The sequence below is a fragment of the Mandrillus leucophaeus genome, unplaced genomic scaffold (genome assembly GCF_000951045.1).
Source record: "Mandrillus leucophaeus isolate KB7577 unplaced genomic scaffold, Mleu.le_1.0 Scaffold150, whole genome shotgun sequence".
In the NCBI taxonomy this organism is placed as follows: domain Eukaryota; kingdom Metazoa; phylum Chordata; class Mammalia; order Primates; family Cercopithecidae; genus Mandrillus; species Mandrillus leucophaeus.
This window is the reverse complement of record NW_012101477.1, coordinates 491853-513922: the sequence shown is the minus strand read 5'-3', so window position 1 is coordinate 513922 and position 22070 is coordinate 491853. Positions and strand designations below refer to the sequence as shown.

General features: G+C 38.3%; 1 protein-coding gene across 1 annotated transcript in view; it reads left to right on the top strand.

Annotated features, from left to right (window-relative positions):
- The window catches only part of TOP1 (topoisomerase (DNA) I), a 61541-nt gene that overhangs the window by 6654 nt on the left and 32817 nt on the right, over window positions 1-22070 (top strand). Inside the window, exons 2-6 of the mRNA XM_011975021.1 lie at window positions 7703-7826; window positions 9128-9183; window positions 11636-11731; window positions 12689-12764; window positions 16008-16114. Coding sequence (XP_011830411.1) covers window positions 7703-7826; window positions 9128-9183; window positions 11636-11731; window positions 12689-12764; window positions 16008-16114 — 459 coding nt within the window. The remainder of the gene's footprint in view (window positions 1-7702; window positions 7827-9127; window positions 9184-11635; window positions 11732-12688; window positions 12765-16007; window positions 16115-22070) is intronic.

Here is a 22070-nt window from a genome sequence, read left to right as displayed (position 1 = left end):
ATACCTCCCTCTGTAAAAAGAGTTAGTTTAGTTTTGTAGCCAAACTGTCTGTTTAAATATAAGCACCCCTTACTTGTATGCGTATGGTAGGCAGCTCAGGTTTAAAAATGTCAGATCATCTCAGGCACTGCCATTATCTCTCTTTGTCCCCAAATCCCTAAAATCTTTGGCACTGAAAGTATTAATCTCATCAAATTCTGAACCTATGAAAACTTCATCTCTGTCTTTCTCTTGTCTGGCCTGTAGCATCACAAGAACAGCTCACACCAAAGTTAAAAAATAATTTCATCAATCATCACTTATCTCTTGACACTGTTTCTTTCTGCTCTTCAGGTCCTTTTTCTTTGGTTTTTGGAGTCAGGGTCTCATTGACTCCTAGGCCAGGGTGCGGTGGTGTGATTATAGCTCACTGCAGCCTTCCTAGGCCCGAGGGGTCCTCCTGCCTCAGCCTCTTGAATAGCTGGGACAATAGGCATGCACCACCATGCTTGGGTAATTAACTTTTTTGTTTTTAGTAGAGATGGCAGTCTTGCTATGTTTTCCAGGCTGGTCTGGAACTTCTGGTCTCCCACATTGGCATCCCATAGTGTTGGGGTTACAGGCATGAGCCATCATGGCCGTCCCTCTTTTAAAAAATACATAAATAATCTCAAAAGGAATACTCTTCTAGATGCCAAGGAATTACTTGGCTTGTAGGATCTCACAAGCTACTTTTCTTAAAGGGTTGCATTCTTATCCATTGTTTATCTTTAATACTAGATCTCTTATATAAACAGAATATTATTAAAAGCAATTTGGGAGAGGGGGCCGGATTTTAGAAAATAAGAGAATCGTGTGAAATGAAATTCCTCCTCTTAGTTTTTGACTCTGCATCTCTTGCCAATTTTAAACCTGGCATTCACACTGGAGTGACAAATTTGTGGAAAGCAAGGGAAGACAGAAAACTGCTGTGAAATAGCAAGGGAAGTACTTTTCCAGCCATATTGGCAGTGCTATTCTGTACTGTCAGTGTGAGAAACATCTGAGAATAAGGATGCTTTTGGCTTCTGCTTTCCTTTCAGTTCCAAATCCTACCTGAACTGTAATTGAGAAAGTGTAGAATTTTAGGAATATGCACTTGATTTAAGCATCCAGTTCTCAGATTAGGGGAGATTTTTCTGAAATTAATAAAATTTAAAAGAGACGTGTGCTGCTTTCTGTGTGAGTGGTTTGCCAGAGCCCTCCCTTTGTCTACACATCACTATATCAGCCTGTCTAGGGGAAATGGATAGCTTATATAGGTAGGCAGAGAAGATTGAACAGTTTAGAAATGAGGAAACTCAGTACCACTACCATTCACATGGGAGTCAGTATGATATATTGAATAGCATACTAAGATAAAAGTTAAGAGGCCAGGTTCTGTCGTTTATAAGCTATGTGTTGTGATCCAAGCTGCTTAACTTCTCTGGGTCTCGTTTTCCATTTTGATCAGGAGTTGATAACAGTACCTGCTTTGTCAAGCTTTCAAGTGTGTTTATGCACATGATAGCTCTTTGGGAACTGTAACATACTAAATAATTGAGATAATGATGGTGATGATGATAATTACCACAAAGCCTAGTATAATATCATGCAGATAAATTGGAGCTGTTGAGTCTGGTAGTTGAATCTAATTCTATAGTTATTGATAGCATTCAATTTGGAGCCCTGATATTTTCAGTATTATATTTATCCCTATTATAGTGAGCCATCATCATTGTTTTTAAGATTTCATGGTGGAGACAGCATTTGAGCTAGCCATTCAAAGATGGTTAAAATTTTGCTAAGGGAAAGTAATGGTTAGAAAGAAAAACATAAGCAAAACGTACAGGCACTGTAGTATATGCTTTGTTCTGGGAGGAATCTAGTTAGGTGGGTTACACAGGGTGGAATAGTAGAAAATAAGACCCAAAAAAGTGACTTGAGGCAAAACCATTAAATGCCATTTCAAAAAGTTGGGACTTTTACTTACGCTAACTAAAAAGGTGCGGGGGAAATGTTGGGACTTGATTCTGAGTTGAGCAAGAAGCCATTGGAAATAGTTGAGCAAATAGAACTTAGCCACAAATGACATGAAGGGTCTGAGAAAAAGGGTTCCTGTCTTGGATAACTAGGAGGCTGTTTACACTATTAGTAGAGACAAAGAACTTAAGGGAGGAATGGGAGTTAGAATGGATATCGGTTTTGCCATCTTTGCACACATTCTTTTATCGTCTCTGGCCTGAAAACAAAGGATTAAATAATTTCTAGGAAATTAAATTTATCTTGAAGTTTTGATACTTCTATAATATAAAACACCAGAGTCCTTGTGATTTTGTTTAGTGATGTAGAATCGGCATTGTAGTGTATAATGATGATGGACATTAAGGAACCCTTGTTTCTTAGTGTCTTTTGGAAACTGGCTAATTTCAGAAACTGCGCTCTTTTCCCAGAGGGAACTTTTGAAGTTACTTAAATATTTAATTTTACAAACATCATTTAAGCTTTAACTGTCTTACTATCCTTGAAAGGGTCATGAGTTTCCCTCCTAAACCAAAACTTTGAAGCTCTCTGTGCTGTCTCACAGGAATCCCGATGATCCAACTTCATGTGACCTGCAGAGGTCTGCTGCCTTGAGAAGTAGACAGGTAGCTGGGCTGTGAGTGGCTAAGTCCTTTTCTCAGAATATATGGAGGCTCCTTCTACCTTTAACAGTGCTTTTTTTTTTTTTGCTTTGTTTGGAAAGTGACAGTAGTCAAGTGCATGACTCTGGAGCCGGACTGCCTGAGTTTAAATCCTATTTTTCTCATTAGAGCTAGTTCCTTGGGTGAGTTACTTAACTTCTCTGTGCTTCAGTTACCACATCTGTGAATTGTACCAGTACTTACCTGAGTTTTGTTACTGATATTAAATGTGCCTGGCACTGGGTGCTACTCAAGTATCTGTTAAATACTTTTATAGGGGATGGAGGACAGATTTTAAATAGTTTCCCATAGCCAACATTCTAGCTTTCCAGAATATCAGTATTTTGTTGTGGTAGTGGTGGTCTTTTTTCCTAGAGAAACAATGCTTTGCCAGAAGGGAAACATTTTTCCCTACTAGCTCCCTACTTCCACCCTTTCTCCCACTCTTCTATATAAGTGCCTTAGAGAGACCCTGGTCACCCTTTTCTTAGCTCTAGCAAGAATCATAGACCAAAGGTTTTGCTGTCATCACTTTAAAAACAGTGTAGGTTATTTTTTCTTTCTTTCTTTTTAATTTTTTTTTAAATTTTTTTGAGACAGAGTCTCACTCTGTCGCCAGGCTGGAGTGCAGTCGTGTGATCTTGGCTCACTGCAGTCTCCAACTCCCTGGTTCAAGCGATTCTCCTGCCTCAGCCTCCCGAGTAGCTGGAATTACAGGCATGCGCCACCATGCCCAGCTAATTTTTGTATTTTTAGTAGAAATGGAATTTCACCATGTTGCTCAGGGTGGTCTCAAATTCCTGACCTCAGGTGATATGCCTACCTCAGCCTCCTAAAGTGCTAGGATTACAGGCATGAGCCACCACACCCAGCCCGGTTATTTTTTTCTTTAGTGGAATTCAGCCAATTGAAGCTAACACATGGCATGAACACTCTGGAAAGGTGGGTTTGGATCTTTCCATTTGTTCTCTTTAGCATTGACTTTTGCTTTTCTAGTCCCTGCTAGTGTGTTGGAATCTTACCCCATACAGATGCAAAACTATGAACCAAGAAGTCAAGATCTATGCTTAGCCAATAATTGGTTGTTTTCTCTTTCAGAGTTCCTCATGCCCATGGGGTAAATTCATATTTCATCCATAAGTGTGACCATTACAGAAGTATCTAGGACTGCTACTGTCTGTATTTTTGTCCTTCAGCATATCCCAGACTAAACTTACTCTTAAAATATGTTTGTCTGACCTTCGGGTTCCTTCCTATGGTTGATATTAAGCCTTTCTTCTACTCTTAAAAGAGAAAATGGGGAGTGGGGGGGAAAGAGACCAAAAAGGCAACCCTTTCAGGTATCCAGCATTTTTCTAATTTAGCCCTACTGAAGTTTCTTCATTAATTAATTGGCTGTTTTTCAACCTCTAAACTGGCTAATATTATAGCCTTCAATTGTACTTTTAAAGCCCTTTTGTTATTTTGACATATTGTGTCTGTTGTGTATGGAAAAGTAGCAGGTTCAGTATGAAGATAACATAGTATTTTATCTCTTAAAACAGGCAGCCAGCCAATGAACTTTCTGCACTGGTCAGAATTTCCATCATTTCACTGTTAATGAGAAAAGTGCAGTTCTTTAGCTACCTAGAAAGTTAAACATGTCCTAAGTCTTTTGGAAAAAGACATACATATTAGAAAATCTCAGAAGGATGTGTCAGCCTAACTGACCCCACATTGACTCCATTTTATTTGCTGGCCAAATCTTGTTTCTGACTTTCCTGGCACAGCCCTGGACATGCTTCTGTATCATAGGACTTGTTCCCCAGTACCTTTGCTACTTCCTTCAGGTGCATTCCTAGGAAAGACTTGCAGTGGGGTTTGCCGTTTGCCAGCACTCCTGCCGGTTTGGGGTTATGGAAGCCAGGTTGGGCTCCCAGACACTCTGCTCTCTCTTTGTGGAGGCAGGGACAGCAACAGCACCTAACAAGTAGGGATGATCACATTGTATTCAGAAGCCTGGTGGAGCTCTATAACCAAATTTCTAGCAGTCTTCTACATGATGCCCTGTAACAGAAACTGTCCTTAACCCTGAGTCATCTGAGTTCAGCTAGTATAAAAATCCAAATCTGCTCTTATACCTAAACAGTTAGGAGTAGAGGAGACTTGGCTTCCTTTGGAAAGTCAGGATGATAACTTCATCCCATTCTGGTTTTTGTGATTAATTGTGACCTGCAAAGGGGTTTACTACTCTAGCAGGAACTTTGAATTTCCTATATACATTTCTCTCTGGTTAGCAGACAGAGGAAATATCATTGACTTTTGGCTTCCTGGCAGATGTCTCATTTGCCTTGTCATTTGTTGATTCCTTTTCCCTGATCTCTGTTTGGTGTGATAGTGTACACCAAAGCTGAAAACTGCAGGGCCACATGTACACTTGTAGGTACCTATGCTGTGATTACCAAAAGGCTCAGAAAGCCAGTTTTCTAGTGAAATTGGCTAACATTCTAAGAAATGCTTTCATTGGGAAAGAGAATGGGTCAGGGGAAGGTGGAACTTAAAGGAAGATGGAGTGTTCTTGAATTCAGATTCCTGAATTAGCCATTTATAGTTTCATGGGAAGACAAAACAAAAACAAAAACAAAACAAAACAAGCAACCCCAAAGGTGTTTATCCTTTCAAGTATCCAAACATCTTTATTCTAGAAAGTTTCTGCTTGATGGTAAAATAAAGCTAGGACCTTAGAGCAAGTCTCAGACTCACCATGGCTGTTTCTTAACATCAGTCTACCTTAAGCAGCAGGTATCAATTTAGTGGAAATATAAAGGTATTGATATGTAGTGGAGGCTGCTCTGCACTTGGAGGTGGAAATATTAAATTTAAATTCCAACTTTGCTTTTAACATTGCAACTTTGAGTAAGTCTTTTAACCACTGTCTCCTGTTTGTATGAGCACAAGGGGATAGATAATAAAACTGGCCTCACAGGAGTGTTGTGAGAATTGAATGAAATAATGTATGTGAAAATACCAAGTACAATGCTTGCTTAGAAAGTAGAATTTTGTTTTGCTGTCCCCTCCCCCGCTATAGTTGGCAGGGCAAGGGGAGGCAGTATATTCGTCCATCAATATTGTAGATGCAGTTGTTTCCAGATTTTTTGCTTTTAGGCAAAACTTTGTATAGATGACTTACATACCCTCTTACAGTGATGCTTAATAAAACAAAACTGCCATGCTTTTATAATGGAATGGTAAGCTCAAACATTTTGCTGGTAGTATAAAAACCAAGTGCCTGTGATTATATATACAGTAACTCCTGAAGAATCAATTATAATCTCAGCAACCTTGCTCTTTGACCATTCATTCTAAAGCTTGGAGAAGTTAATGAGAACAGATAGTAAGAGTGCTAATGCAATTGGAAGACTTTTTTTTTTTTTTTTTAAACAAAGTAAGGGATACATTTTTAAATAAAACATTGCATTTTGGTAAAAAACACAGATTATGCGAACACATTGAGTTAGAGGAACATCATATTAATTCCAAGAACAAAAAGCATGGTGAAGAAATTTTGTAACCATGCACATGCTCTGTTCTCATGAGTTAAAAAGAATTTTCCTCCTATAGAGACTTGTTATTTAAATGTGTGTCACATGTAAATAACAGTCTAATGAGCGCAATATAGAAGGAGAAATATGTAAGCAAGGGAAAGCGGGCGTTGTGTTTTTCCATCTATTTCAGTTCTTGAGTCTTTCCTAACCTATAGTGTATCCTGTTTCTCCCTGGCTAGATTTCTTAAAGTTTCTGCTTATTCATCACTCAAATACCTTTCTCAAGTTGTAGCTACTTCTGTGTGCAGTGTGTAATAGCAGATGTTCTCCCGATCTAGATTTTGTTGCTCTGCCTAACTGCATGGCATCATTTGTTTCTCCCTTTGTGATCTTCTGCTGTAGTCAAGTATCCCTTCAGAATAAACTTCATGGGATGGACATAACCTAATGAGCTCATTGCTGATGAAGTCTTTTTTTCCTGTGCATTGGTTAGTGCAGTAAGCAAGGCTCCTTAACTGCCTGTCCCAGTGTACTGAAAAATAATAGTGTTCCGTCACCTTAAACTACAACTTGTGGTTTTCGCTTATTGCTTCTTTAGTCTTTGACCACATGCATGTTTTTACGTAGTTGCAGTTATTTTATTATATTCCTTTTTCTGTCATAAACACTTTCGAAATGTATTTGTGGTACTCAAATTATAGCTTAACAGTTAAATAATTTGATATATTACAGTTTCCCCTCTTGTTAGGTTGTATCCAATTTTGGGGTTTGTTTGTTCGTTTTTGGTTTTTTTTGTTTGTTTAAGGGAAGCACCAAAATAAACATCTTTATATGTAATGTTATTTCTCTAAGAAAAATTTCCAGGAGCTTGATCCCAGGGTAAGAAGCTATGCACATTTTCGTGGTTCTTGCCTTATAATGTCATATTTTGCTTTTTTAACCTTTAATAAAGAACGTTCCTATGCCCTTGCTTTCAGATGGGTCTTTTCTTATTGTAAGGAAAGGACTAACATAAGTCCCATCTAGAAGTGACTAACTTGACTAGTTAAAACTAGAAGGAAATATCCACTGTATTGGGCTGTTCACTCCATAAACCCTGGCTTGGCTACATGTGTGATATGTTTCAAGTCTGGCACAAAGCCACCAAACACTTTCTTGGTGAAACCTCCTCACATCAGATATGAATGCTGAAGTGGGAGCTTTCATTGTTTTTGTGCTGGTAGAACGTTGCAGAAATACACAGGGCTGGCTGTGTATTCTTAGTCACTTTAAAAAAAATGTCCTGGTGTGTCTAGAATGATGGTTTCTGTTCTTTGCAAAAATAAAAACATCAAACAAGATAAAGTCCGATGTAACCAAGACCCTCTACTTGAACCTTCTGTCAGTACTGTTTAAGTACTGTAAGTTTCCATGGTTCATGTTATCTTAGGATATCTTGTGAAACGAATCCTTGTGGTCCCTACTCTGGGTAACACTTTGTGACTTAACTTTTTACAGTGAACATAAAGATTCTGAAAAGAAACACAAAGAGAAGGAGAAGACCAAACACAAAGATGGAAGCTCAGAAAAGCATAAAGACAAACACAAAGACAGAGACAAGGAAAAACGAAAAGAGGAAAAGGTACAGAGTTTTCTAGTGGGGGAGGAAGGGACGTGGATGCACTTTTGTTTACTTTTAAAAGCAGCTATCTTCACTGCATAGTAAGATCCCTTGGCCTTGGAGTGAAAGGTCTCTTGTCAGGAGAATTCAGAGCAAACTTTAGTCTTAAACTATAAAAACTAAGCCTTTTATCACCATATGTCTCACAGTAGCAGATCTGTCCATATCATTACCTTTTTTTTTTTTTTTAATTGCCAATGGATACATTGAGAATGCATTAGGGAAAATTAATTGTTTTTGGGAGAAGGCCTAATGCCTTGTTGGTCTTCTGTTCATTAACTTCCCGAGTGAAAATTTAGTGATGCTGGTGCCCTTTGTGGCTTTTGGTTCCAGCATAACCAGTACAAGCCTTCTAAAAATGACTAGGCTCACCCAGTTGAGAATGAATAGTACTCTGTATAGTTTTAAAAAGAGATTGTTTTTATTTTAGCTTTGAAAAAGTAATTTTTGTACTTGGTAAATTCAGATACTATGAAATAAGGAATATGGTGAAGAAGACATCTCTTCACCACTGACTCATTGTCTCCCATCCTTCTCAGAGGCAACCGCTATACTGATTATGTTTTGTATCCTTCTAGAGATACTCTGTGTATATCTCTGTGTGTGTGTGTGTGTGTGTGTGTATGTATCCCTTCGTGTGTATATATATGAAGATTTTTTTGAAAGATAAAGTTTCTGACGAATCTACAAAGCAGGAAGTTGAAGGGGAGGGGGTCATAAGTATACTTTGCCGGAGTCAGAGAAGGCAGGGCATATAGTTTTTTGTTTGTTTGTTTGTTTTTTAAATAAAGACAGGGGTCTCACTATGTTGGCAAGGCTAGTCTCGAACCCCTGGCCTCAAGCAGTCCTCCCACCTCATCCTCCCAAAGTGTTTGGATTACAGGCATGAGCCATCACATCTGGCTCATATGTTTTGTTTGGTTGGTTTTTGCTTTTGTTTCCTTTCTGCACTGCCAATGGCAACTTCTTGAGTAGTGGAACGTACTTATTGGGGAAAAGAGACCTGCCATCACTTAAAGGTAAAAAGCTGCCATTTTGAAGGGAAACCTTTCTCAGTGAGTTGGACAGTTTCACCCAGAAGAATTGTTAAAAACGAGTTTTGGACATATGTCAGGACCTTTAGTTCATCTATTCAGTTTTGCTAACATAAGAGCCAGCCTGTGATCATGACGTCCCAAGACCTGATGCTACATATTCTCAAAAAGAGGTTTCTTCAGATTTAGTCCTTTCAAGGTACTAGTTACTGTTGTTTGACTTTTCAGGTTCGAGCCTCTGGGGATGCAAAAATAAAGAAGGAGAAGGAAAATGGCTTCTCTAGGTAAGACTTTGCTGCTGCGTGGGCTTCCCTTTCTCCGGGTGGGCAGCAGGCCAGCTGCCTGTGTTGTTGTAGTGTTGTCTGAGTTTACCCAAAACACACTGACCTGGCCATCTTGATGGTTCCCAGAAAGTCAGCAGTGAGAAGACTTCGTCTAAGCCAACCTGAGCCTTTCTACAGTGCCATATAGTGAGACTGACCAGCACATTTTCCAGAAGGTTATTTCGAGTAGAGAAGGTTGACAGGAGAGATTTTTAAAAATTGAGATTTACATATCACAAAATTTGTCTTTTAATGGTATACAGTGTACTGTTTTTCTTTTAGTATATTCACAAGGTATTACAGCCTCTTCACTAATTCCAGAACATTTTCATTTCTCTAAAAAGGAACTTCATATTCAGTAGTGATTATGGAGTTTTCTGAAAAATTGCTTAGTCTGAATTCGTCCTTTATAATATTGGGAGACTTATATATAAAAGATCATTTGACCTACATGTTAGGGATGAGTGTAGATTTGGGAAGAATTATGTTATCTCTTTTCTAGAAGGAGAGGAAAATGCACACAATCTAGAGGTTACTTCCTATACTGCTTTTACCTTTATAATATTTTTTTCCTCATCCTCAATTTCCTAAAATAAGCCCAAAGGGTCCCCTCTAGTTTCGAAACAACTGGATGTTTATTGTTACATATTCTCGGTTCACTGAATGACAGAATGGATTTATTAGAAATGGTTGGAAATATTTGCATTATTGACTAGGACAAAACACTTTGAGAGTTTTGCTTCCTTGAATCTTTGAACTTCCAGTTTCATTTGTTAAAGTTTTTGACAATTGTGCCTGGTTCTCTGGGTCCTTTAGACAAGGAGAAGCAGGTGCCCTCTTCAGGCATGTTTCATAATTGTTCTAGGAATGCAGAATAATAAAATTCAAGAAGCATTAGAGCTGCAAGCTGCCCTAGGAATTTTGATTTCTGAGATAAAGTGACTGAGGCACTGCTGGGCTAATCTCTGCCAAGAGACTGCCTTGGATTTTTATTAAACTGATATGAATAAACTTTTTGGACTTGGTGTGTAGTTGTGAGTTCATTTTCAGACTTTTTGGGTTAGAAGATTAGGAACACAGCCTTCTTTGAGGCAGTGGTCTCTGTGTTCACTTTGTTGGACTCCTTGCTGGCTTCTGTGTATGTCTTTGTAAAGAATCCAGATGCTTCACTGGAATACGGTTTTCTGGTAAATTGTTTTAGGACTTCTTCCTTCAGACCTAGTAACCCTTCCCACATGTTTTTGTCTTCAGTGTGACAAACTTAGGATCTAGCATTTACTTAACTAGTTGGGTAAATGACAGGCTTTCTTTCCTTCTGGACCCTAGGGTCTATGTCAGTATTCAGGCAGGAGGGGGAACAGCTGTAGAAGCTGGCATTTGGTTAGTGTGCTAAAATAAGTTCTTTAAACATTCAAATTCTATCACAAGCAGGGGAACCCAGTATGCTTTTTTTTGGTTGGAGGTACTCTTGAAACCCTGTGAATATACTTTGTAGTGGAGTCTAGATTCTTAATCCTTGGATCCCTCCACAGGGGGCAGCTACATATAAGGACGCCATTCCTTGTGCTGAGTTAAGGCAATGAGGTTCTGAAGAGATGTGCCAGGCCACGGAGGATCCCTTGGGGGGCAGTGATTGTTGGGCTCTATGGTATTTTTTACTTGTTCCTTCTCTGTTTTGGTTCAAGATGGTTGTCTCAAAGGATTGTCTTTTTATATTTATATTTTAAAGGTAAGATCTTAACAAATAGTAGTGAGACACTCTTCTGTATATAAAGTAAACCTAAGTTAGGACATTGAACAATGAATAGATTTGGCATAGGATACCTTCTGTTTATTCTGGTTTAACACGTGCCCTTCTTTTGTTGTAATGTTGTCAGCTTGGTTATCTTTCCACGTAACTGAATATACATGTACATTATTGCCAGATTTTTAGAACTTTAAGATACTAAGTTGGGGAAATCAACTTAGTTTATTTCTTTATTTGTTTATTCCTTTCCTTGTAAAAGCTGTACTTTAGCTTTTGGAGTACTGGAACAATCAGTTCAGCTTGTGGGGTCAAATATATGGTAGGTTTCTCGTGTAAGGCAAGAAAACACCTTAGGTTTATTTCTGGAGTGGTTCATGCCATGCTGGCAAAGACAGCTAAGAAATAGTGAGAAAGAATTCTGACTTAGAGTAAGGAGTCTTGATCCCAAATCCTGATATTGCCCATTCACATGTACAATGAGGACAAATACTCTCTACTTCACAGGATTGAAGTGAGAAAAAGTGCTCACAGAAAATCTTTATAATATGTATGTGGTTATCCTTATTTATATTAGCTTCTTTTCAATGAGATGACATATTCGTTCTTTGTATTAATACAGTACAGATGTTCTAGCACTCTGTGACCAGCAATTTTTTTTCTCTTTAGTCCACCACAAATTAAAGATGAACCTGAAGATGATGGCTATTTTGTTCCTCCTAAAGAGGATATAAAGCCATTAAAGAGACCTCGAGATGAGGATGAGTGAGTATTTTCTTAAAACTTTGACTTTGGAAAACAAAAAGGAGGAGTTTAAAGAATACATGTGATGTGTTTCTTTATAATACATATAGAAGCTGCATTAATTGGCTTTTACTCATTTGGGATTTGTGATTAATGGACTGATTTCTCTGAATTATGAGAAGTAGGGTTTACTAAACAAGTAAGTAGTATTCCCAAGGCTTACATGAAGATTATATAAATTTTTCTTATTGTAAAGGCAATAGATATTTATTGTAGAAATTTCAAATAATACAGAATTCATGAAGAATAAATTAAGTCACTTAAAATTTCTCATTGCCTACCATAGATAACTTAAAGCAGTTTCTCTTAGACCTATCCCTGTCAGTATATTCTAAGTGAAGTTTCAGTGTGTAAAAATAATAAAACTGCTCATAAAACATGTACCTCTTTCCCCAGATTCAGTGAGATTAAATTATATTCATTATTTTCACTCTTACATAGCTTATTACGCTATTATTATAGTAGAAAATGGGTGGAAAGGGAGAAGGGAAATACTTAGTGAACTGCTTTGTATTCATTCAATATAGAATTTCTTTCCTCCACATTCCAGTGAGTTACTGCTATGTGGTAGCTAGTGTGCTGTGCGTTTGGTTCCCAAACTTTCATCTTTTATTTTTTATTTTATTTCCCAAACTTTCATCTGATAATGGTATTTATTTCTGCATATATCCCCCCACCCTATTTTGCTTCCAGGCCAGTATAAGTGGTTAGTTTTGTTCTCTATAGGGCTGTAACTATTTCTTTGGTCTGACCTTCATTATTTTCTCCACTTCTGTTACTCTTGACCATAGAATGCCCAGCCAAGAATAACAGCAATTACTCCTGCCATGGAGGCTTCCAAGAGTTTGTAGGTCTCCTATGAGTGAGGACTCCTGAATCATAATTATGCTAACTGTGTATTCATGTTCCCCTTTCTAGTGCTGATTATAAACCTAAGAAAATTAAAACAGAAGATATCAAGAAGGAGAAGAAAAGAAAACTAGAGGAAGAAGAGGTTAGTAAAGAGACTTAGGCCCTTTGGGGTGAGTTTGGAAGTGAGAGTTTTCCAGTAAGCAACTTCTTAAGACAAATGAGTTTTAGGTATTTATTGGCTTGTTTGTTGTAGTAATAACATTAGGGAAAAAAATTCAATAAGTGGTGGCTGTGGCACTGGTAGTTTTAAGATCTTTATGAATCCCCACAGTGTCTTAAGTTAACCACAATCAGCAGTGATTCTGCTCTCAGCCTTCCTGGGTGTCTGTCTACCCACGGCTATGCTGCCAACAGATGTTCTTCCAAAAAGTATGTCATCTTCATGTATACAGAGGCAATGTTAACAAGAAACCACATTTTGGCTTATAACCCCGAAGAAATTTCCCTAAGAATTTTTTGCTTGTCATTCACTTTGGGTAACCATTCCTATCTAAAGTTCTTTAATGGGTGCCCCTTTGACATAAAATTGACACCCAAACTCTTTACCGCAGCTCCTTCCGATCTGGCCCCTGCATCTTGTGCTTCTCTTCATCTTGTGTCTCTTCTCTATCTTGCTTGTACCAGTCACACTAACCTCCTTTGTTTCTTTTCCACACCAAATTCTTTCATACTTCCGAGATTTATGGAGCACCTGCTGTTCCTCTGTCTGGAGCACACATGCTCCCTTCTTTATCCTCTTGGCCTATAACCTTCCTCAAAAAACTCGGTTCCATTTAAATGCTTTCCTAAATGTTCTTGTGATGCTTGTGGTAGATTGAAAATAGAATCATATGCTTTCTCCTTTTGACACTTTTGAGTTCTCATACTAAAAAATTGTTAGCAGGTAATTCAAGAAAAGATGTCAGAAATTCACAGAGGTTTTAATGATGCCTTCCCCTAAGAGAAGAAGGGGTTGTGTGAGTTCTTAGCTCTTATGCTACATTTGAGGTTAGCCACTGTCATGGGCAAAATGGGTTCACAAATGTAAAGTGGATAGTTTGAAGTACCAGCAGTAAAGAGAGTGATAGTGAAGGGGCAGGGAGTCTTAAGAGGATAATCTATCATAATAGTAGAATAATGTTAATAATCACAATTAAATGTAATAGGTGCTTACCATGTGCCAGGCATTCGTCTACATTTTTTATATATGTATCATTTCATTTAATCCTTACAACCTGAAAAGGTTGTTATATCCCTATTATCATCTCCATTTTGCAGATGCAGAAGTAGAGTATAGAAGTATTGAATCACTTGCCTGAGGTCACATAGCTACTAAAGTGGTAAAGGCAGCATTTGATCCCATGCAGTCTGACTTCAGCGCCAGCACACCAGCTACTATATTATCCTACCTCCCCTGGGACTTTGTTGATCCTCTGATTCTGCAAGGAGGGAGAAGAAAGGTCTTTAATGAAATCATATGAAGACTGTTAGTGAGTGAGTTGAGCCATAGAGAGATGATCAGGCCCTATATTTAGAAGATCGTAGTTTTTATGACAACTAGTCTATTCTTGGCCGAAGTTCAAATTAATAAGCACTAATTCAAGGAATTGAGAGTGAAATGTTAAGTAGTGATTATGGTAGTCAACCACTCCACTTCCATGTACCTAATCAGTGCAAACTAGTCAGTAAAGGAATACAAAACTTGAATTCTCCAAGTGTTGTTTTTCTTTTATGTTTATATTGCATTTATGCAAAAATAATACTCTGAATTTGTTAAACCATTGGGAAAAAAGAACAGTTGACTTCAGTTTTTATTCTATTTAGCAACCCTACCACATAGGGGAAAAATGCTGGCTGAAAGACTGAATTAATACAGTCTTACTGTGGCAGGGACCCCAGATGGCAGAATCTGTCATTAAACGTCAGTCGCCAACTATGTTTTTCTTTTCCCCCTCTTGTTTTTGAGAATTGTTCTGAGGTCTCTCCGTGACTGATACCTCAATTTGAGGTTTGAAAACATACAGTGTAGCCAGTAGTTTCCTAATGGGACCATCTGCATGCCTACTCAGAAGCTGTTTAGAGTATCTTCACCGAAAAACATTTCCCTTTCCTGTGGTGTTTCACCCTAAATAGTAAACATTATCTGAATTAATGTGATCCTGTAGTACCTTCTCGCAAACATACCCACATATTTATATTCTCCATGCCTGTTTTAAAATATGGGTGGTACTGTAAGCTTTTCCTCTTTTTTCTATTCCTATCTTGATTGCTCTCCTATTATGAGGGTCTAAAATGTTTATTCCATTTATTGCCGTAAGTCACATTCTGTTATTTTTCTCATAAAGTTAGGCTCTTATCATAGTTAATAACAGCTGTATGACCTTTATCAAGTGAAAAAACCTATTTCAGAGTCCTTGCTTATAACTGGAAGTGGTTAAATGGACCCGTCCATACACTTTCCAGCTGTGCCACTCTTTAATTGATTTTAAGATTGTTCAAAACCACCTTTAAACTTGTTGAATAAAGACTGAATAAATAGTTAAATTATGTTGAATAGGTAGGACACAGGAAAATATTCTTTGAAAGAGTTCAGATTCTGAGTGGGATCTTCACTTGTTGAATATTACATTTTTGTTTGGGTTTTGTGTGTATGTTTTGAGATATATCTCTGTATTGGTGAATTCTGCCTGTTTAGGTTTGATACCCTTTTTTTGTGCCACTATGATCAGCTCATTTACATTCAGAGTTCAAAGAAGAGCCATAAAGAAATACCACCATAGGAATTGGTATCATTTTAGAACCTCTGAAATACTTGCTTACTGCATCATGACTTTGTGTATACAAGCAGCAGCGATAGAACTATACTCAACTAAATCAACTGGGAATTTTCTTTCATACTGAATGCTAAATATCTAATGCAAAGCCTTGTATAGCCGTTATTTGATTGTACTAGAAGAGGTTTAAAGATGAGTAGGATTAAACATAAGTGAGGAAAAACGTAAGTGAGGAAAATACACTCGGATTACTCTCTAGAGCAGTACTTTTCCAAACTCCTTTGAGGTTTAAAAAAATATATATATATAGTTTCCAAGTCTCTTCCCCTGCAGAGTGTTTTTTTAACTGCTTTCTCAGGTAGTCGTTTGTCAGGAAATTTTAGGAAATACTGCTCTAGAACAGAGCACCAGTACATTGTTATTCATCTGTCAAATGAGAGGAGTAGACCTGAGATCCTCTTTAATTCTAATACACTGTGATTACAATTTTTCTTCCTCGTGGCTCCCAAAAACTGCCTCCAGAAGTGTGATCAGTCCTTATTTAAGTGCTTTCTCACCATGTTTCTTTGTAGGATGGTAAATTGAGAAAACCCAAGAATAAAGATAAAGATAAAAAAGTTCCTGAGCCAGATAACAAGAAAAAGAAGCCGAAGAAAGAAGAGGAGCAGAAGTGGAAATGGTAACATTTCAGCACTGGGTTAAAATGCCACCTCTTTTATTGCATATCCTTACGAAGCAAGAATATTGAGTTATTAAAATTAATATCCTGATATTTGGGGTAAAATACTTAAAACAGTTTCTCTAGAATAACATTCGAAATAAGTTTTCCAACTTCTAGTGAAATCATTAACTGGCTCTAAATCTGTTGGATCTCATACTGGTTTCCACCACTGTGAACAGAATGGACTGTAGAAGCAGACCTATGTATAGGTGGGAATTTAGCATACGAAGAGAGTACAGATACATTTAAAATCATAGGGAAAGGATAGATTATTATGTAAGTCATGTTGGGAAAACTGCCTGTTTGTTCAACAACAGAAGAAACCTCAACAAGAAAACGTGGGTGAATATTTTTATAATTGTGCAATCGTGACGATCCTTTGAAGCAGGACATAACCAGAGCCATAAGGAAAGGTGTTTTACATTTGATACATCAAAGTTCAATTTATGGCAGATGGACAACTTCATGCCATTAAAAAAGAAAAAAAGCAAAGTATTTGCAATACAAAGGGCTGATATTCCTAATATGAAAAAAAGCTCTTTTAAAACAGGTGTGAAAGGAATGGTCTAATCAGAATGTGAGGAACAGGCAGTTTAGTAAAATAAACGGTTAATAAACATCTAAAAATATCAACTTCATAAGTAATCAAAGATGCAAAAAAATGATAAATCTTTTTTTAATGCCTCTTAGATTGGGGAAGATTAACAAATGAAAATATCTAGAGTTGTGAATATGAGAAAACAAGCATTCTCCCTCCCTGTAGGAGTGAAAATTCAATCTTTATGAAGGACAGTTTAGTCATAGCTGGTCGCTCTTGAGAAGTGTGTTTAGGTGGAGAACTTTTCTACTTTTGGTGTTTAGAATCTTGAAATAAACATGTTTTTAAAAAATACTTATTTCTGTTAACATATTCTACTATTTACTATACCAACAGTACATGATTTTGTGTTTATGATGAAAAAACTCAAATGATTGAGAGATTTAATAGTTAGAGTAAAAATCAAAGTCACCTGTACCTCTCTTCTCCCATTCTCATTTTCCTTTCCAGCTTTCCAGCTTTGAGGTAATCACTGTTCATAACTCGGTATATAGCCTTCCAAACCTGTTTATGGCCTTTATGGCTTTTGTAATTTAGAACTTTGATGTCCACAGCACCTCTGAGGAAAGGGAGGAGAAAGAGCACTGACCAGGAAGGTGGCAGAGAGGAGAGCCAAAGTGGCAGAAGTGTGGCCACACAGTGACAGCTGTGTGATTGGCATGTTGCTGTGGCATCATGGGATTAAATGGGAAGTATAGAAAAGGAGTATCACAGAGCAGAGGAACCCTGGCTCTTTCTAGAGGTCAGAGTCAGAAAGTAAAAGAAGGCCAGGTGCGGTGGCTCATACCTGTAATCCCAGCACTTTGGGAGGCTGAGGCTGGTGAATCACCTGAGGTTAGGAGTTTGATACCAACCTGGCCAACATGGCAAAACCTCATCTCTGCTAAAAATACAAAAATTAGCCAGGTGTGGTGGCGTGCACCTGTAGTCCCAGCTACTTGGGAGGCTGAGGCAGGAGAATCACTGGCACCTGGGAGGAAGAGGTTGCAGTGAGGTGAGATCATGCCACCACACTCCAGCCTGGGTGACAGAGCGAGACTCCATCTCTCAAAAAAAAAAAAAAAAACAGGGCACAGTGGCTCATGCCTATAATCCCAGGACTTTGGGAGGCCAAGGTGGGCGGATCACAAGGTCAGGAGTTCGAGACCAACCTGGCTAACATGGTGAAACTATCTCTACTAAAAAAATATAAAAATTAGCTGGGCATGATGGCATGCACCTTAATCCCAGCTACTCGGGAGGATGAGGTGGGAGAATTGCTTGAACCCGGGACGTGGAGGTTGCAGTGAGCCGAGATTGCATCACTGCGCTCCAGCCTGGGCAACAAAGCAAGTCTCTGTCTCGAAAAAAAACATGAGTTTATTTTCCTTGTTTTTATGTCACTTTTCTTTAGAACTAATACAACATTTTCAGTGATCTTGACCTTTAAGAAAATGATTTTTAGAAATAAAGTGATTGTGTAAATTAGGGGTTATTACTTGGAGTTAAGAGAATGGTACGTTAGTAAATTCATCAGTCAGGGTTCTGTGGTAGGTACTCAATAAATGCTTGTTAAATGAACAAATAAATTTCCTTATCAGGAGCTTCCTGCTGTCTCCCCTTTACTTCAGAGCTTTGGCTCTTCTTGGAATCCAGGCAAGTGCACTGGGTCCGGCCTTCTATGTGTAGAATTAGGTGCCCTTGAGGGGGTTAGGAGCCTAATTTTGCTTTTGTGGTTGAAATCCTTATCAGTGTTGGCACACATTCTCTCTGAGAGACCATGACTTTTGGTTTTTATTCTTGTTTTGGGTTAAAGGGGAACTGGCTGGTCTTTAACTAAAAGTTGTTTTTTGAGGGATGAGCAGACTTTGCTACAGCTTCTATCATTTCTCAGGTGTGATGGTTAAACCTTGCACATTCTTTTCAAGCACAATGGTTGAATGGCACGTCGAGTTTTTGGAGTTTAAAATAGGAATGAAGAGCCTCTTAACTGATAGCTAGAGGCTGCGTATTGTACTCTGAAGTCAGTTATCCAGTCCTCAGTGACTGCCACTGATGACCTAGTCGGGAACTTAAATGGCAGAAACTCTTATGTTAACTATTCCTTATGCTGTCCCACTAAAATAAGTACACAGCTTACAAGCTTGACAAATTTGCATATCTTTTGCTTTCCTTCTAAGTCCGCAGAACTGTTTATCCTTACCAGAAAAAAAAACACTTACTCTGATCTTTACCTCCCTCCTTTGGTAATTGTTCGATTGGAAAAGGTCCAGGTCCTTCAGGGTTTCTTTGCTATATCACATTATCTCCATAGAAACATTGTTATAAGTGGTGGCAGTGTGCTTGGGTTCATACATGAAATCCTGTTTATCCCAGATGTCCTGATTTTTAACTGTTGACCATTGTAGCTGAACAGGGTTTTAGCATTGTTGGGTTAATTAAGTACGCTTTTGTATCAGAGCTGACCTGTGGGAATATAAGTTGCAAGTTAATTCTCAACAGATGATTCTTCATAAAGAATTAGAACCTGGGGAGTTTATTGCAGGTGTTAGGTGTGACTTTAAATGGGGTTTTGAATCTCTTAGCAAAGGTAAAATGCTGTGAGGAGTCAGGACTATAATGTTGTAAGGAATTAGTGTTGCAAGACCAAGACTCATAAATATATGGTCAATGATAGTGATAAGAAATTTATGGAATACAGATTATTGACATTTTGCTCAAACCAGAAAAACTGCCCTTAATTTCAAGGATTAGCATTCAGAATCTATAGCATGTGGCCTTTATTTCTAAATTTAAAAAAATTAAATAAGAGTTTTATAGCATACTGTGAAGTGCTTGCTAACTGCAAGGGAACTTGATTTTAAAAAGCACATGGAGTTTACTTTCCTGTCTTTATATTTCTAGCACTTTTCCACCTTTCCCCTTCCAAGCAAATGTTATTATTAAATTGGTACTTGATTATTCCAGTCAAGCTGCCAAAGGGAAGCCATTTTGATGTCTAAGTACATGTTTTTGTTTGGTTGGTTTTAAATTTGGGGGGAATATATGCACGCATGGGGAGGCTTAAAGGACAAAACTGTTTGCTTTTATTTGTACAATAATAGCTGTCAACCCAGTCACATGAGCTTATTGAAAGACATGCTCTTTCTGTTTAAACTGAGGTTTAGCGTTGTGATTTGTTGAATCTCTTAATTTACTTAAATGGTAAAGAAGTTGCTGTGGGTCTTGAAGATACACATGTTGAAATAGGAATTGTAAAAACAGTTTGGAGTCTTCATTTAAAAACACCGTAGGACCGGGCACGGTGGCTTATGCCTGTAATCCCAGCACTTTGGAAGGCTGAGGTGGTCAGATCATGAGGTCAGTAGACGAGACCATTCTGACTATCACAGTGAAACCCCATCTCTGCTAAAAATAAAAAAACAAAATTAGCTGGGCATGGTGGCGGGCGCCTGTAATCCCAGGTACTCAGGAGACTGAGGCGCAAGAATGGTGTGAACCCTGGAGGCGGAGCTTGCAGTGAGCGGAGATCGCACCACTGCACTCCAGCCTGGGCAACAGAGCTGTTTTGTTTTCTGTCTCAGAAAACAAACAAACAAACAAACAAATAAAAACCACTGTAGTTGAAGAGAAGAATGGTGCCAAAGTCCCAGGATAAGGGAAAGTGTGGCGTTCTGAATCTCCTCACGGTTACTCCGTGACTGCTACATGTCTGTTTGTTGAGATGTAGGAGCTCTGTATATATTTTGTATGTTAACCCTTTATCAGATACATGATTTACAGATATTTTCTCCCATTCTGTGAGAGGCTCCTTGCAAATGCTGTCATATACCTACATATATGTATATTTTCTCTATTTGGAGAGTAATAGACTGTAGGACTGGGCAAGTTCCTACATTGAGATTTTTTTATTAATATATCAATATCTGAAAAAGTGGTAGATTAATTATAGAAGATCTTTAATGTTCTGAGGTCTAAGATTCTACTAAACCTTTATTTTTGTTTAAATTATTTGTGTAAAATACATATGACATAACATTTATCTTAACCATTTTTAAGTGTACAATTCAGTGGCATTAAGTACATTCATATTGTTGTGCACCATCACCATCTCTAGAACTCTTCATCTTGCAAAACCGAAACTCCGTAGTTATTAACAATTTCCCACTTCTCTGTTGCCCCAGTTCTTTTTTTTTTTTTTTAGACGGAGTTTCGCTCTGTTGCCCAGGTTGGAATGCAATGGTGCGATCTCGGTTCACTGCAAGCTTCGCCTCCTGGGTTGGAGCAATTCTCCTGCCTCAGCCTCCTGAGTCGCTGGGATTACAGGCTCCCACCACCATGCCCGGCTAATTTTTTACATTTTTAGTAGAGATGGGGTTTTGCCATGTTGGCCAGGCTGGTCTGAAACTCCCGACCTCAGGTCATCTGCCCACCTCGGCCTCCCAAAGTGCTGGTATTACAGGCGTGAGCCACCATGCCCAGCCTATTCCCCCCAGTTCTTGGTAAGCACCATTCTACTTTCTGTCTCTATGAATTTGACTACTCTTGGTAACTCGTATTAATAGTCATACAGTATTTGTCCTTTGTGACTGACTTATTTCACTTAACAGAATGTCAGCGCTCATCCATGTTGTAGTGTGTTTCAGAATTTTCTGACTTTTAAAGGCTAAATATTCCATTGTTTATACTGCATTTTGTTTATTCATTCATCTTTTGATGGACACGGGTTATTTCTGCCTTTGGCTGTTGCAGATAGTGCTGCTGTGATCATTCGTGTACAAGTATTTATGGGCATGTTCCTGGGAATGGAATTGCTGGGTCATGTGGCATTTCGATGCTTAACTTTTTGAGGAACTGCTGTACTATCTTTTCCACATTGGCTGCACCTTTTTACGTTCCTACCAGGACCACACAAGGGTGCTAGCTTCCCTACATCTTCACCAATGCTTGTTATTTTTTGTTTTATTGCCATCCTTATGAGTATGACTGGTATCTCATTGTGGTTTTGATTGGTATTTTCCTAATGATTAGTGATGTTGAGTATTTTTTCAGGTACTTATTGGCCACTTGTATATCTTCTTTAGAAAAATGTCCATTCAAGTTTTTTGCCCCAACTCCCCACCCCCACACTTTTTTTTTTTTTTTTTTTTTTTTTTGAGACAGAGTCTTGCTCTGTTGCCCAGGCTGGAGTGCAGTGGTGCAGTCTTGGCTCACTGCAACCTCTGCCTCCCGGGTTCACGTGATTCTCATGCCTCAGCCTCCTGAGTAGCTGAGATTATAGGCATGCACCACCACACTCGGCTAATTTTTTGAATTTTTAATAGATACAGAATTTTG